Raw genomic sequence first — 13,392 nt, forward strand, 5'->3', positions numbered from 1 at the left:
AGCCAAGAACTACGGAGAGCTAGAGCCGTAGTTGTGCTATACGCACCCTAAATCTTGTATTTATGGAGGTGTACATTATGTAAGTTACTGACATGCACGAAGAGAAAGAAATGGGATTGGGTCAAAATGGCAAACGGTGTTGGTCTGATCTGCTTATGTCTTGCTTGCATATGCATAGGGATTAAATGACCGTTGAACCATATTGAGTAGGGGTCATAGATGAGCTTCTCATGTAGCATATGTGTTGACTATTGAGTAGTGTACAGTGTGCACCAGTGTCGTCACACTTATATGAGGTAGAGTTCTTTATTGTTAGTAATGGGTGCGTTCGCTGGTTTGACCTGCCAGTTTCAGCCGGCTGCTCCTTCTCACAACAACCGGTCAGTTTCAGCCGCTACAGTGTTTCTCTCTCAGAACAACCGGCTAGTTTCAGCCAAGCGAACGGGGCCAATGTATTTCTCCCCTTGTCCCAAAATAAGTATCTCGTATCATGAGGGATCAATTCATCTCAACTTTGACCAAATATATATATATATATATATATATATATATATATATATATATATATATATATATATATATATATATATATAATACTAATGTTTATGATATGAAATAAACACCATTAGATTAACCGCATCATTTATTTTTACAGTAAATTTATTTAGAGATACAAATGCTAATACTATTTTTTTTATAAATCTAGTTAAATTTAAAATCGTTTAACTCCCACTTATTCTAGGACCGGGGGCATAGGTATCAAAGGTTCAGGGCGCGTTTAGTTGGCAAAATTTTTTGGTTTTGGCTACTGTAACACTTTCGTTTGTATTTGGCAATTAGTATCTAATTATGGACTAATTAGGTTCGAAAGTTTCGTCTCGCGATTTCTCACCCAACTGTACAATTAGTTTTGTTTTTCGTCTACATTTAGTACTCCATATATATGCTGTAAGATTCGATGTGACACTTTGGGGTGAAAATTTTTGAATCTAAACAGGGCCTCAGTGTCTCGGGCACAGTAACGACTAACGACTCAGACATCATCAGATCAGATTGGATAGAAAGTGGGCTGTCGATTCCGTTGTCACCGACGGAGCCCCAGGCCGAGCCGGCTGCCTTCAAGTCGAAGTCGAAGCTTCCTCTGACCTTCGGCTGGCTGGAGCCGAGCCGGTCTCTGCTGCGTAGCGTAGCCGAGTGCGGCTCCCAGTCCCAGTCGTCTCCCACGAGCGCTACGGCAGCGCGTCTCTCTCTTCCTCTTCCTCTTCCTCTTCCGGTGCTCGTGCTCTCCGCCCTCCGCCTCCCTCGCGCGGAACCCAGGCCGCCGCCGCAGCCGCAGCAGCCGCAGCCACGCAAGGCGACCGCGCGGCATGGTAAGCGTCATCTCCCACCCCTACTCTCTCCCCAACCCGCGCCGATCCGCCGGTCCGCCGCCTAGATCTCGCTCCTCGTCGCTGCTTCTTCAGACTCCGTACTTAATCGACTCGGGGCGTTAGGGTTTCGGTGTCGGGCTGCGCGTGTTTCGGCTGCGTGATTCGATACCACGTCGCTACTTCAGGCCCCCGCCTGTTCCTCTCGCACCACACGCCCGCACCGCTCCTCCCCAAGGGGGAGGCCGGAGGGGGACGATCGCACCATTTCCGGGGATGACTTGCAGCTCCGTTTGCATATCCGCCGCATTTTCCTTTGGCGCAGATGCCTGTCAGGCTGTGGTGCCATGATTGCTTGTAAGGGTGCGTTTATGTAGGTCCCTAGTATGTGTGTCAAACTGTACGCGTACGCCGTTGCTACTATTATGTGGCCATGACTGATTCATGGCACGGTGCTCCAGTGGCCTGTCTTGCGAGCGTGCTTTTAGCATCCACCATCTATGCCTGTTGATCTGATACGCAAGATGTTAGATCTTAGCTGTAGCATCTGAAATATGGTCTGAGCTGGGAAACCTTCTATGCTCAAGACTATCCATGTTTATGGTGCTCTGGACACCTTTAATGTTTGCTTTCTGATATAGCTGGGTAATTTTGATTTTTATGAATATGGCCCCTTACCGTAGCCCACAGCGACTCGATTACTGTGAATTATTTGCAACACGGAAGTGTTTTTTTTCTTATTATTATTATTTGCTTTATCCTCGCACATTGGCATGTGTTTTCGTATTTCTAGGTTCACCCATTGCCTGATGATACTGCCTGCATTTGTCTAGTGCAGTAGGTAACCTTGTTAGTTCTGAACTGCCCTTTTTCTTCAAACCACTGGCATTGTCGTATTGATTCTCATTGATTTTTTTGTAACATTTTTGGAACTGGAAAACATATGACTACCTCCTCTTGTTCCTGGGGTTTGTTCTTCCAACGTCGTCTTGTGGCTAACGTAGTCAATTGTCTGCACTACCATTTGATGAGTCGCGCCGGAGTGATCAGTCACGCTTCAAGAGTTCAAGTTGCAATCCTTGCGTACAGTTTGTACCTAGGATTAGGCGATATGCTTTAACCTCACACAAACAGACATGTGCATATTGCCCCCTGTAATAACCAGGATGCACTGGCTGACAAAACAGTACATCTGCAACTAATGGTTGATGTTTAGACGTGCCTGAAGCATTCTTCATCTTGTTTTCATGCAGGTGGCGCTTTTACATTACCTATGCTAGTTTGCCTCATGCTATATTTCCAGAATGGTGAAGCTGACTATGATAGCACGTGTCACTGATGGCCTTCCATTGTCGGAGGGATTAGATGATGGTCGGGATCTCAAGGATGCTGACTTCTACAAGCAGCAAGCAAAACTGTTGTTCAAGAACTTGTCAAAAGGGCAGCATGAGGCATCAAGGATGTCAATTGAGACTGGACCATACCTTTTCCAGTATCCTAAATCTTTACTCATTCACAATATTCTTTGTTCCACAATTTCTCATTTGGAAATAGGTGATTCTTCTTCATGATCCTAAATTAGAGTATTGTGCTCAAGGGAAGAAAAAAAACTGCACATTTACACAGCCTAACCAGATACTGTAATAAACTTACTGAGTTCTCATCTATATATTGGATTCACTATTCATCTACCAGTTCAAATTCCTTTGACCAGCACCCGCTTATGCATGCATGTTATATGCTTATCATCTATCGCCAATCGCCATTTAGACATTGATGTGTGGATTACACTAAGTAAGCTCTATCACTAATGACGTATATTAATAAAATGATCATTTTCGGCACTAATATTCTTGTGGTGCTCTAGTTGTGCCTTAATTGAATAAAACAGCTACATCATTGAAGGCCGTGTGTGCTATTTGACTCTGTGTGATCGTTCTTATCCCAAGAAACTTGCATTCCAATATCTCGAAGATCTCAAAAACGAATTTGAGAAAGTCAATGGCAGCCATATTGAAACTGCTGCAAGGCCATATGCATTTATTAAATTTGGTATGGTTCTCTGCTCATGTCTTGTCATTTTTTGTTCTCATTCCCTTGATATTTCTGCTAGTTGATAGCTTATGTGTCTCTGTTTACTTGTTTAGATGCATTCATACAGAAGACCAAGAAACTTTATTTGGATTCCAGAACGCAGAGGAACCTTGCCAAGCTGAATGATGAGCTCTATGAGGTGCACCAGATCATGACTCGCAATGTTCAAGAAGTTCTCGGTGTTGGTGAAAAACTAGACCGTGAGTGCGCCATTGTCATCTTATCTGCCTTATGTTTCCCTCATTATATATAATCATATTTTCTGCCATGTTAGACCTGTTTCAGTATCATTCCGTAGACTGGTTGTAAGATTCACAATTCAGTTTGTTTCGAGCAAATTGTGCTGTAACGTAATTTTGTACTGATATGTAGCATGCTGTGTTCCTTTGATGACACTTTCTGTTTTAGATTTTATCATGCTAGATAAAACCTTTGCTTTGGGACAGTTGTACAACAGAGAAACAATTGGAGATGTTTAATTACTTTTGAATATCTATGGAGAAAGTTTATGCCTTCATGGTGGAGCGTATGCTCTAAACATATTGTTCTTGTAGTCATTGCCTCATGGGCTTAGAGTGGAGGCTAAAATTTAAGAAACCTCTAGAATATTGTGGTGAGGTTTATACTTGAAACCATTAATAAAACTAACGAGGCCTTTTGGACAAGGGGAAACTTGTGAGATGTCGTGCTTTGCCTGTGTGCTTCCTTTTACGGTGATCTGCAATATGACTTTTACAGTGATATGCAATATGACTTTTTTTTATAGTGATATACAATATGACCTTTTTTTTTACAGCGATCTGCAATATGACTTAGATGTGTTACCCTGCACATTTTTCATTTTTTTTGGGAATATGTAAGCTCCTTTATATGGTAGTATGTTGGTACGCATTAGGTCTGTTGTATTAGAGATAGATGGTTGTGCTTTAGTTCAAACTGAAATCTGTAGCAAATCGAACGAAATACAACAACCCAAGCAGCAACTATGCAGAGAACTAAAAAAAGGTTAATGTCCAGGATATGAAGTGTTTCAGTCTGCCTCACATGTACTTTTCACGACACAACACTTGTTTAACAAAAGATTTTTCTTTGCAGAGGTGAGTGAAATGTCCAGTAGGTTGACCTCTGATACTAGAATTTATGCAGAGAAGGCGAAAGATCTCAATCGCCAGGTATGGTCCTGTTGACTACATTTCACTTTCCAGCTTATGCATCTGTCGAGCTGAATTTGGCTCACTTCAGAGGATATTAACGGTTCTACACGGGATTTCAAATTGTAGTTCACTTGGGCTTTGTCCTAGCTTATCTAACTTTGACTATATTTATAGAAAAATGCACGACATCTAGAAGATCAAATTAGTTTCATTAAACCCACTATGAAATGTGCATTTATTTGTTATTATATTATAGATGTTAGTATATTTTTTTTACAAACTTAGTCAAAGTTAGAGAAGTTTGACTTAGGACACTAAAACTAAAGTGAATGGTAATTTGGAATGTAGGGTGTAATATTTAGACAAGGAATATTCATGATCACGTAAGGCAAGGGGTGTATCTCGTTTCATTACCATGACATACGTTCCTCCTGTGATTTTCAGGCCTTAATTCGTAAGTATGCCCCCGTTGCTATTGTGATTGGGATAGTACTGATGCTCTTTTGGCTGAAGAACAAGATATGGTGACTTGGTGCATCCCGCGCTTCTCAGTTGCAAAGCTGGAACCTGCTGAGTTGCCTATGTTGATCCTGGTTCAAAAGATGCTTCGATGGCTTATCCCGCATCTGCCGATTCAAGCGAGTACTTTAGCTGTCAAAAGCAAAACCGTGGCCTTGGGTTCTTGGAACTGCGCGTTTCTATTGACGGGATCTGCGTAGCAGTATGATAGTTTTCGTGAGCGCACCATGTAAGCGTCGAAATTTATTCAGGCTGTTGACACACTTAATGCCATGTGTTGTGACACTTTGAGCACATGTCTATTTGTAACTTGGGTGATTTGACTCCCTCTGATCACTCAAGCAATTTGAGGGAATAAATCACATAAATGGAACAAAAAGACAATCTGAGTGATTCATGCCTTATGGTCACACGAGTAATCAAAAAGGACAAATCACTCAAGAAAAACTATAACCAGAATTCGAGTGAAACAAGAGATAAATCACACGAATTATGCATTCCTAGATAACCCTTCATCCACGTGTGAGCCAAAAGCATGACATAGTGAGGCCATTTCATCTAACATATTACACAAACAAAAAAGGAAAAGACTAGAAATTTTCTATGACTGCAAAGTACAGAAAAAATATCTTGTTTCAAATACAACTGCATTTCAAGCAACATCTTGTTATGCAAAAATTGAGCCAAAATAAAAATGAACATAATGTGACAAATTTAGATCAAAGGAAATAAACAGAAAACATAAAGCAAAATTTTCTATAGATTGCAAATACCAAAATTTTTAATGAGGGCACTGCATGAACCAAAAAATCAAATTAAAAAAAAAACCAAAAACAAAAAATTTATATGGAATGCAAATTACAGAAAGATTATGAGAGCATTGCATCAAGCAAACAAACCAAATACACCAAAAGCAAACATGATAGTAGCCAAACATCTGCCTAGTAAACTTTTTGCACTTACTATTAGTTAGGTCACTAATACCATGGAATTATACCTGATTAACAACTATAAGTGTGTAGTTGAACTCTAGTGTAACTACAAAAATTAATCCATAGTAACATGATAGTAAATTAATTAAGTGCATTTATCAGGTGAGGCTATTCTATATATAGATTTTTCTACTACATTAAACAATAAGAAAGCAAGATCAGAAACACAAACATATAATGCAAAAATGGAAAACACACCTGATTAACAAACTGTAAGTATAGTTGTCGGGTTCATAAACCCGGGGTCCCTCGCGGACCGGCTTCCCAACAAAGACTCGGCCCAACTCGTGGGCCGACCCAAGTACCTGAACAACAGGCCAGAAGGGCGATCCAATCACCGACCGGAAGGCCTGGCCGAGGAGGAACGACGCCCATTTCTGACTCCGGCCCACCTCTCCGACCAAAGCCCTCGCTTCGGTCTCCAGTCCGCCTCCGGACAGCCTCTCCGACCGGAAGGCCTGGCCAAAGCACTATTTCCGACTCCGACCCGCGACCTCCCTAGCATGACAGAACCCAAGCAGTGTTGTAGACGCCGATATTTCCCCCTACAGTATTGTGGGCGCCATTAACTCCCATACGGGCATCAACAGTGTTGTGGGTGCCGGCATTTACCGTACCAAGCGAACATGGTAAAACCCCTTGCATGCCTCCAGGTATCAATAGTGTGGCAGGCACCGACGTCTGACATACCCGAAGAAAACAACACAACCTCCCACGTGCATCTGACATCCAATAGTGTTATAGGCGCCTACCATCATCCTGTACCCGCCGGTGTGGGCAACAAGGCTTAGAAGCATACGTACTCTCTCCCTCTCACTTGTAAGGCCATCCCCTTCATCTATAAAAGGGGATACGCTCTCTCCCAACATTCAAGCTCATTAAGCTCATTCAGATTCATCAGATTGATCAAGTTCACTAGTTCACAACCACAGAACTGCCAGGTTCAAACCATAAGCACACGCTTGAACACTTAGCTCATAGCGGGGCTCCCGTCACTCTCGGCCCTTCCGACCGGAGTTCGACCGGACCTCTTGTACCCCCATCTTTCTCCTTCTCGTTTGTAACCCCACTGCAAACTTCGAGCACCTGGGCTCAGGAATAAAGTCACCGACCGACTCAAACTGGACGTAGGGCACGTTGCCTGAACCAGTATAAACCATATGTCATTGAGTGCTAGTCCACCTCCGATCACAACGTACGGCAAAACTATAAATATTTACTTGTTGTTCACTTTCTGCACCGACAGTTGGCGTCGTCCGTGGGGAAGACGTTGTACGTTCAACACTTTTTGGTCATCGGATGGCCCACTTTTCCGCCACCTTCATCATGGCGGGCTCAAGCGATACGACTCGCTTCGGCTCACTGAAGTTTCCCACACTCCCACCTGTTGGGATGTGGGTTCCCCCATCTTTGAGCCTTCCCAGGCCTTTCTCTTTGGAAGTCTAGACTTCGTCGCCGACCAGCTCGGCGTACTACGCCTCCGCGAGGAGGCACTCATTCTAGCGCCCGTCGGAGGGGCATCCTCCATCAGCTCCGGGACGCATGATGACTTCAATGACGAGGCATCCGCGCTTCATTCCGAGCAAACTCTCTGCTCAAACCCCGCTGTGAGTAATATACATGTTGTTATTTACTTGCTATTATCTATCTTCCACCGATTATCCAGAGGGACCTCGTTGTCCCCGCCGTGACTGCCATGCGACCGATTCCCCTACGACCTCGCGTCTCCCACGGACGCGTACGCCCGGGGGCTCCGAAGGATGCTGGTGTCGCCCCCTTTCACGTCCGTATTCGTGGGGATGGCGAGCTATGCTCCCACCTGTTTCCTCGACCTCATGGATGACGATGTTGAGAGTGACGGCTCCAGCATCGGCGACGTGGCGTCTAGCCACCGTCCGTCCTAGGAGTGCGCTATGGCGGAAGCTCCAGAACAGCCACCGGTGGTAACAGAGTCCTTGCAGACTCACACCCCTTTAGACCCTCGTGCGGAGACCCCCGTGCTCACACGGGAGCACGACGAGGAGCTACGACAACAGCGGCTGAACCAGCCGCTGACTACGCCGGCGCGCTTGGCGCCCCACACTACGCTCCATGTGCATAAACCGGCGAGCGATGCCCGGGGTCACGCCCGTTGGGTCCAGCGCAATACCATGGACAGGGGGGAACGATCCCCCATAGTTCACTCGGGCCAATCAGAACATCACCGCTGCGGCAATGCTTCTGCACAGCCTCTCCGAGCCGAACGATCCCCAGGAATAGGCGATCCACCGGAACCTCCGGGCACTAGTGGAGACCGTCACCGTTTAACAAGCGGAGAGCTCCGCATCGCGACACCGACTCGTGGCCTCTCTCCCCACCAGGGGAATGGGGACGCACCAGACGAATCGCTCCACCCACTCACTGCTACAGCCGCCAAGTGTGGCACAGGAAGCCACATCTCTGCCTTGTCTTGACTTGGCGATAGCTCCACACCAACCTCCTATACACGAGCGGCTTGGGCCAAACCGAGACGCTCGTAGCAGCGACCGGAGTCTCAACCCGGATGGCCCGGGACCATAGGCCTTTGTCCAACGCATCCAGAGAGCGCCACTCCTGCCGCGCTCCAACGGAGGCCGAGGCAAAGGCAAGGCTAAGCACCAGGATCAGGACAAGGGCCTCTCCACGCAGATGGGGAAAAAGAACAGCAAAGATCGCCGCCGACCAGCCAACTCCGCGTTGGTCGCCACGGCTGATCACACGGGCAAGCAGCCCCAGCAGGACCTTCTGGGCCACTTCCATGAGCTCATGGAGAGCCCATGCACCAATCATGCCTGCCCCATCAAACACCTCTACAAGGATTGTGAGCTCCTCAGGTGCCTTCTGCGACAGGCCGGCGGGCCAAAGGAAGAAAAAGGCGAAGAAGCAACAGCCAGGAAAGGGGCGTAGCGGGCAAGGATCCAGACGACTGAAGGCCAAGGTGCTCCGACCGGACACCTATCGACTGAAGGACGACAACGATAACATTCTCACCAACGCTTGGAACAGCTGTCATTTTCTTCCCCTAAAATTTAGTCTTACCATTGTTTACTTAACGTTTGCTCCTATAAAAGCGCCCTGACCCGAACACTTTCGGCCTAGGTCGCTCGGGGGCTCCATGAGGGTGCACTACTACCTCTCTTTTTGTTTACTATCATATGGTGAAACTCCTTCCTACCCGAACAAAAGGGTAGTTCGTCCCTTTAAATTGCCTTATGTAGCTTTGCTTTAAAATATTCTGATCGATCGCACCTCGCCTCTATCTACGGTTACGAGCAGCTGAGCCTCACGGGCCACGCCCAGGCTCTTAAGGTTGCAGCCTACGGGACAAACGGGCAAGTATGAAAAAGAAAGAATAAAAAACAAAATTATGCTAAGGTAAAACTAAGGAACGAAAGGGACAGGCTTCCCCGAATGGAGTAACTCCATCATAAAAAACGAAACCGATTATAGTCATTGAGTACATAGAAACGTTTACACGGGGGCTCCCCCACGAGCTTAAACCTTTTTGCATCTACTAAACTACTTATACTTTACAAGCTATTGGGGTGGCTCGGCGACATCTGTTGTCGGTGCGACCGACGAAGGCATAGGCTGCTCACTCCCCAGTGGGACGACATTCATCTCGGTTGAAGGTGGGGCGATGTCCACTTCTGACCCAGGCTCCGTGCCATCCGTAGGCTAGGCGACGTCCCCCCGACGCACGCTTCCGGCCATGTCCTCACGGCGGGCATCCATCACCCACTGTACAGAGACTTGCTGTGCCACCAACCTTGCGTGCGACAGCAAGCTCTCCCCGAGCGATTGGATGTCCTCTGTGCTCAAGCCGTCAGCATACCCACTGTAGATAGTGGCAAAGTCTAGGTTCGGGTGGTACGTTGCCACCAAAGTCAACACCCCCAATGCTCCATAGAACAACCCATGTGTGATGAGGGCCCGAACCTCATCCGGGACCTCCGCCAGCTGGATGGTGGGCGCACTAGTACTTGGCGCTGACCCGAAGACCTCCGAGACGACAAGCTAGGCAACATTGCGGATCTGGTCAAGTTTCCCCTTGAGAGCACGTCACTCGTCAAGGGACTTGGCCAGCGCCTCTGCATTCTGACCAAAAGTCACCTTGACCGTCTCCAGGTCCCGCTCCAATGACTTCACCTTTCTGCCCAGCTCTAGAAGAAGGGCGACAGGCTCAGAAACAAGCTGAAGGAAGAAACCAACACGACGAAAAACAGAAAAGGTACGCACCGAGACGAAAGTTCTCAAGGGCGGAGAATTCCACCGCCTGCCGGGCCACTTGCTCGCGCAGCTGGGCACTCGCCTCCTCCATCCCCATCACCCGGCCCCGAAGCGCGAACACTTCTTGGTCTACCTCCGACCGGGCCTTTCGCTCCGACTCCAGGGCCTTTGAAAGCTCTAGTTTAGTTTTGGTTAATTGATGAAACCCTGAGTGGTAACCTAGTTTATCAACGTGATTATGAGATAGGTAGCACTACTCCAAGTGATGAAGCAATGGCGAAGATCATAACGATGGTGATGGCAAGGTGATGATCAAATGCTTGAACTTGAAAAGAAGAAATAGAAAAACAAAAGGCTCAAGGCAAAGGTATAAATAGTAGGAGCCATTTTGTTTTGGTGATCAAAACACTTAGCGAGTGTGATCACATTTAGGTTAGATAGCCATAGTATTAAGAGGGGTGAAACTCATATTGAAATACGATTATCAAAGTGCCACTAGATGCTCTAACTCATTGCATATGTATTTAGGATCTAGTGGAGTGCTAACACCCTTGAAAGTATTTGTAAAAATATGCTAACACATATGCACAAGGTGATACACTTGGTGGTTGGCACATTTGAGCAAGGGTTGAAAACTTCACCGGCGGAGTGTCCGCCCGTAGAGTGCGAACAGTCTAACGGTGCCACCGACGCCCTATACAGAAAAGACAGGAATTCACAGAGTGACCAAATGCTAGTGGTGCAGTGACCGGACGCCGGGGTCCTGCGTCCTATCAGTAGCAGCAATAAGCACGTGTCTTGGTCTTATGATCGGACGCTGGCGCGAAGAGTGACCGGACGCTGGCAGGGTGCGTCCAGTCAATGCTGACGTACGCTGACGTGGTGGCGCACAGATGAGACATTGAGTGATCGGACGCTGGGTGAGTCTGGTCGAGCATGACCGGACGTGTCCGGTCGTGATTTTGCGCGAATGGAACCTTACTGGAAACGACCGGACACTGAGGTCCAGCGTCCGATCACTTCGCAGCAGTGCGTTCGGTCATCACTTAACCGTTGGGATCGGGCACTCAGTATTTGAAGAGAGGAGACACGTAGCGTGCATCGCGCGACCGGACACTGAGGTCTAGCGTCCGGTCAATCTAACCGGAGCGTCCGGTCAGCCCGTGTTCAGAGTAGTGAGGAGCCCAACGGCTCTATTTCATGGGGGCTTCTATTTAAGCCCCATGGCCGACTCAAGCTCACTCTCTTGGCCATTTGTATTGACATAGCAACCTTGTGAGCTTAGCCAAAGCCCTCCCACTCATCTCCATCATTGATTCATCATCTTTGTGAGATTAGGAGAGAATCCTAGTGCATTGATTGAGAGATTGCATCTAGAGGCACTTGGTATTCGTGTTTCGCTATGGGATTCGCGTGTTGCTCTTGGTGGTTGCCACCACCTAGATGGCTTGGTGCAGCGGAGGAGGATTGGCATGAGTTGGTGATTGTTCATGGCCATCTCCGATGATTATGAGGGGTCTTATGCCTTCCTCGATGGAGCACCGAAAGGTAACTCTAGTGGATAGCTCATGTCATTGAGTTACCTCACTTGTGGGTAGGTTCTTGCGGTGTACGATTGTGTGGACGAGGTTCATGCAACACCTCTTAGCCACTGAACCACCAAGTGTTGGTTGACACAACGGGGACGTAGCGTGTTGGCAAGCACGTGAACTTCGAGAGAAAATTGATTGTCTCTTGCCCTTTGGTATTCTCCTAGTGATTGATTTAATATTCATCTTGTGATTGGTTCACTCCTCTACACGTCGATATAATCACCCTACTCACTCATTTATATTCTTCCAAACTAGATGTGGTAAGCTCTTTAGTGTAATTAGAATTGAGAGCTTGTTTTGTTGTTTTAAGTTCATCTAGTGGAGCTCTTTAGTGTAGCAAGTGTGAGAGCTCTTAGTAAGTAGTAACATAGTAAATTATGTGCCTAGTGATCATAGCAACTAGAATTGTTGGATAGGTGGCTTGCAACCCTTGTAGAGTTAGAGCAAGTTTGTATTTCGCTATTTGTCATACTAATCAAATTGCTCTAGTTGGTTTGTAGATTTTTAAATAGGCTATTCACCCCCATCTAGCCATATTAGGACCTTTCAGCCTTTCGAGCCGACTCCAGGGCGTTTTGCTTCGACTCCAGGGCGTTCCGCTCCAACTCAAGGGTCTCTAGGGATTTTTGGAGCGCCGCCTCGGTGTCCGCCAGGGATTTCCGTAGCCCTACCTCGGTCTCTGCCTGGCGGGCGTTCGCCGCCTCAAGCCCTCGCTCGGTGACGGTCGCCCGCTCTACTGCATGCTGCTCTTCTGCCCGCACCGCAGTCACCTCAGCCGCCCGGTCCTGGGACTCGCAGCGGGCGGACTCCAGCTGATGCTCAAGCTCGGCCATTCGGGCATGCTCCATCCGGAGGAAATGGGACTTGCGGGACATCTCCTTCAGACCCTACGAAAACAAAAAAACAAGCATGCTGAGGCAACCAACAAGAGACTAAGAGATCAAGGACAAACATGGGAAACTCACCTCCACGGCGAGCTACAGGTCGACCTTGACCAACTACTGGGCGGACCTAACCCGCTCCTAGGCATCCTCGAGCTTCACTGACAGCTTGGCGAGATCAGACTCCATGGTGAGTCCTTTCCCCCCAAGGATGTCCCAGAGCTAACACTCCTAGGAATCCCAATGGACGAACTGCACCTTTGATGGGTCCTCGGGGCAGGGCCACTCCAGATCACCCTCTGGCAGTCCGCCGGAGGGCCTAGCCTCTGACCGAACCACCGCCAGCTCCTGTGATGGCACCGGTAGCTCCACCACGTCATCCGCTTCGTCGTCAGATGGGATATCCACCACCTCGGTTGCACGGCCCACCGATGGGCGTTCCGACTTTGTCCCGGCCGCGTCTCTCCCTGGCGCCTTCAGCTCCAACCGCGAGAGTGAGCTGTGCAGTACTCCGCCTGACGAGGCAGGGGTCTCGGTCTCCTTCT

At 47.6% G+C, this 13,392-nt stretch overlaps 1 protein-coding gene across 1 annotated transcript; it reads left to right on the forward strand.

The window, feature by feature from the left end:
* Positions 1 to 1,210: 1,210 nt before the first annotated feature.
* Positions 1,211 to 5,538, forward strand: LOC136457390 (25.3 kDa vesicle transport protein SEC22-1-like). The gene is made up of 6 exons (XM_066457422.1): positions 1,211 to 1,370; positions 2,621 to 2,859; positions 3,259 to 3,419; positions 3,515 to 3,661; positions 4,557 to 4,633; positions 5,060 to 5,538. The coding sequence occupies exons 2-6, from the start codon at positions 2,672 to 2,674 to the stop codon at positions 5,141 to 5,143; spliced, it is 657 nt and encodes a 218-aa protein (XP_066313519.1). The 5' UTR covers positions 1,211 to 1,370; positions 2,621 to 2,671; the 3' UTR covers positions 5,144 to 5,538.
* Positions 5,539 to 13,392: the final 7,854 nt, after the last annotated feature.

Source organism: Miscanthus floridulus, chromosome 6 (assembly GCF_019320115.1).
Source record: "Miscanthus floridulus cultivar M001 chromosome 6, ASM1932011v1, whole genome shotgun sequence".
NCBI lineage: Eukaryota > Viridiplantae > Streptophyta > Magnoliopsida > Poales > Poaceae > Miscanthus > Miscanthus floridulus.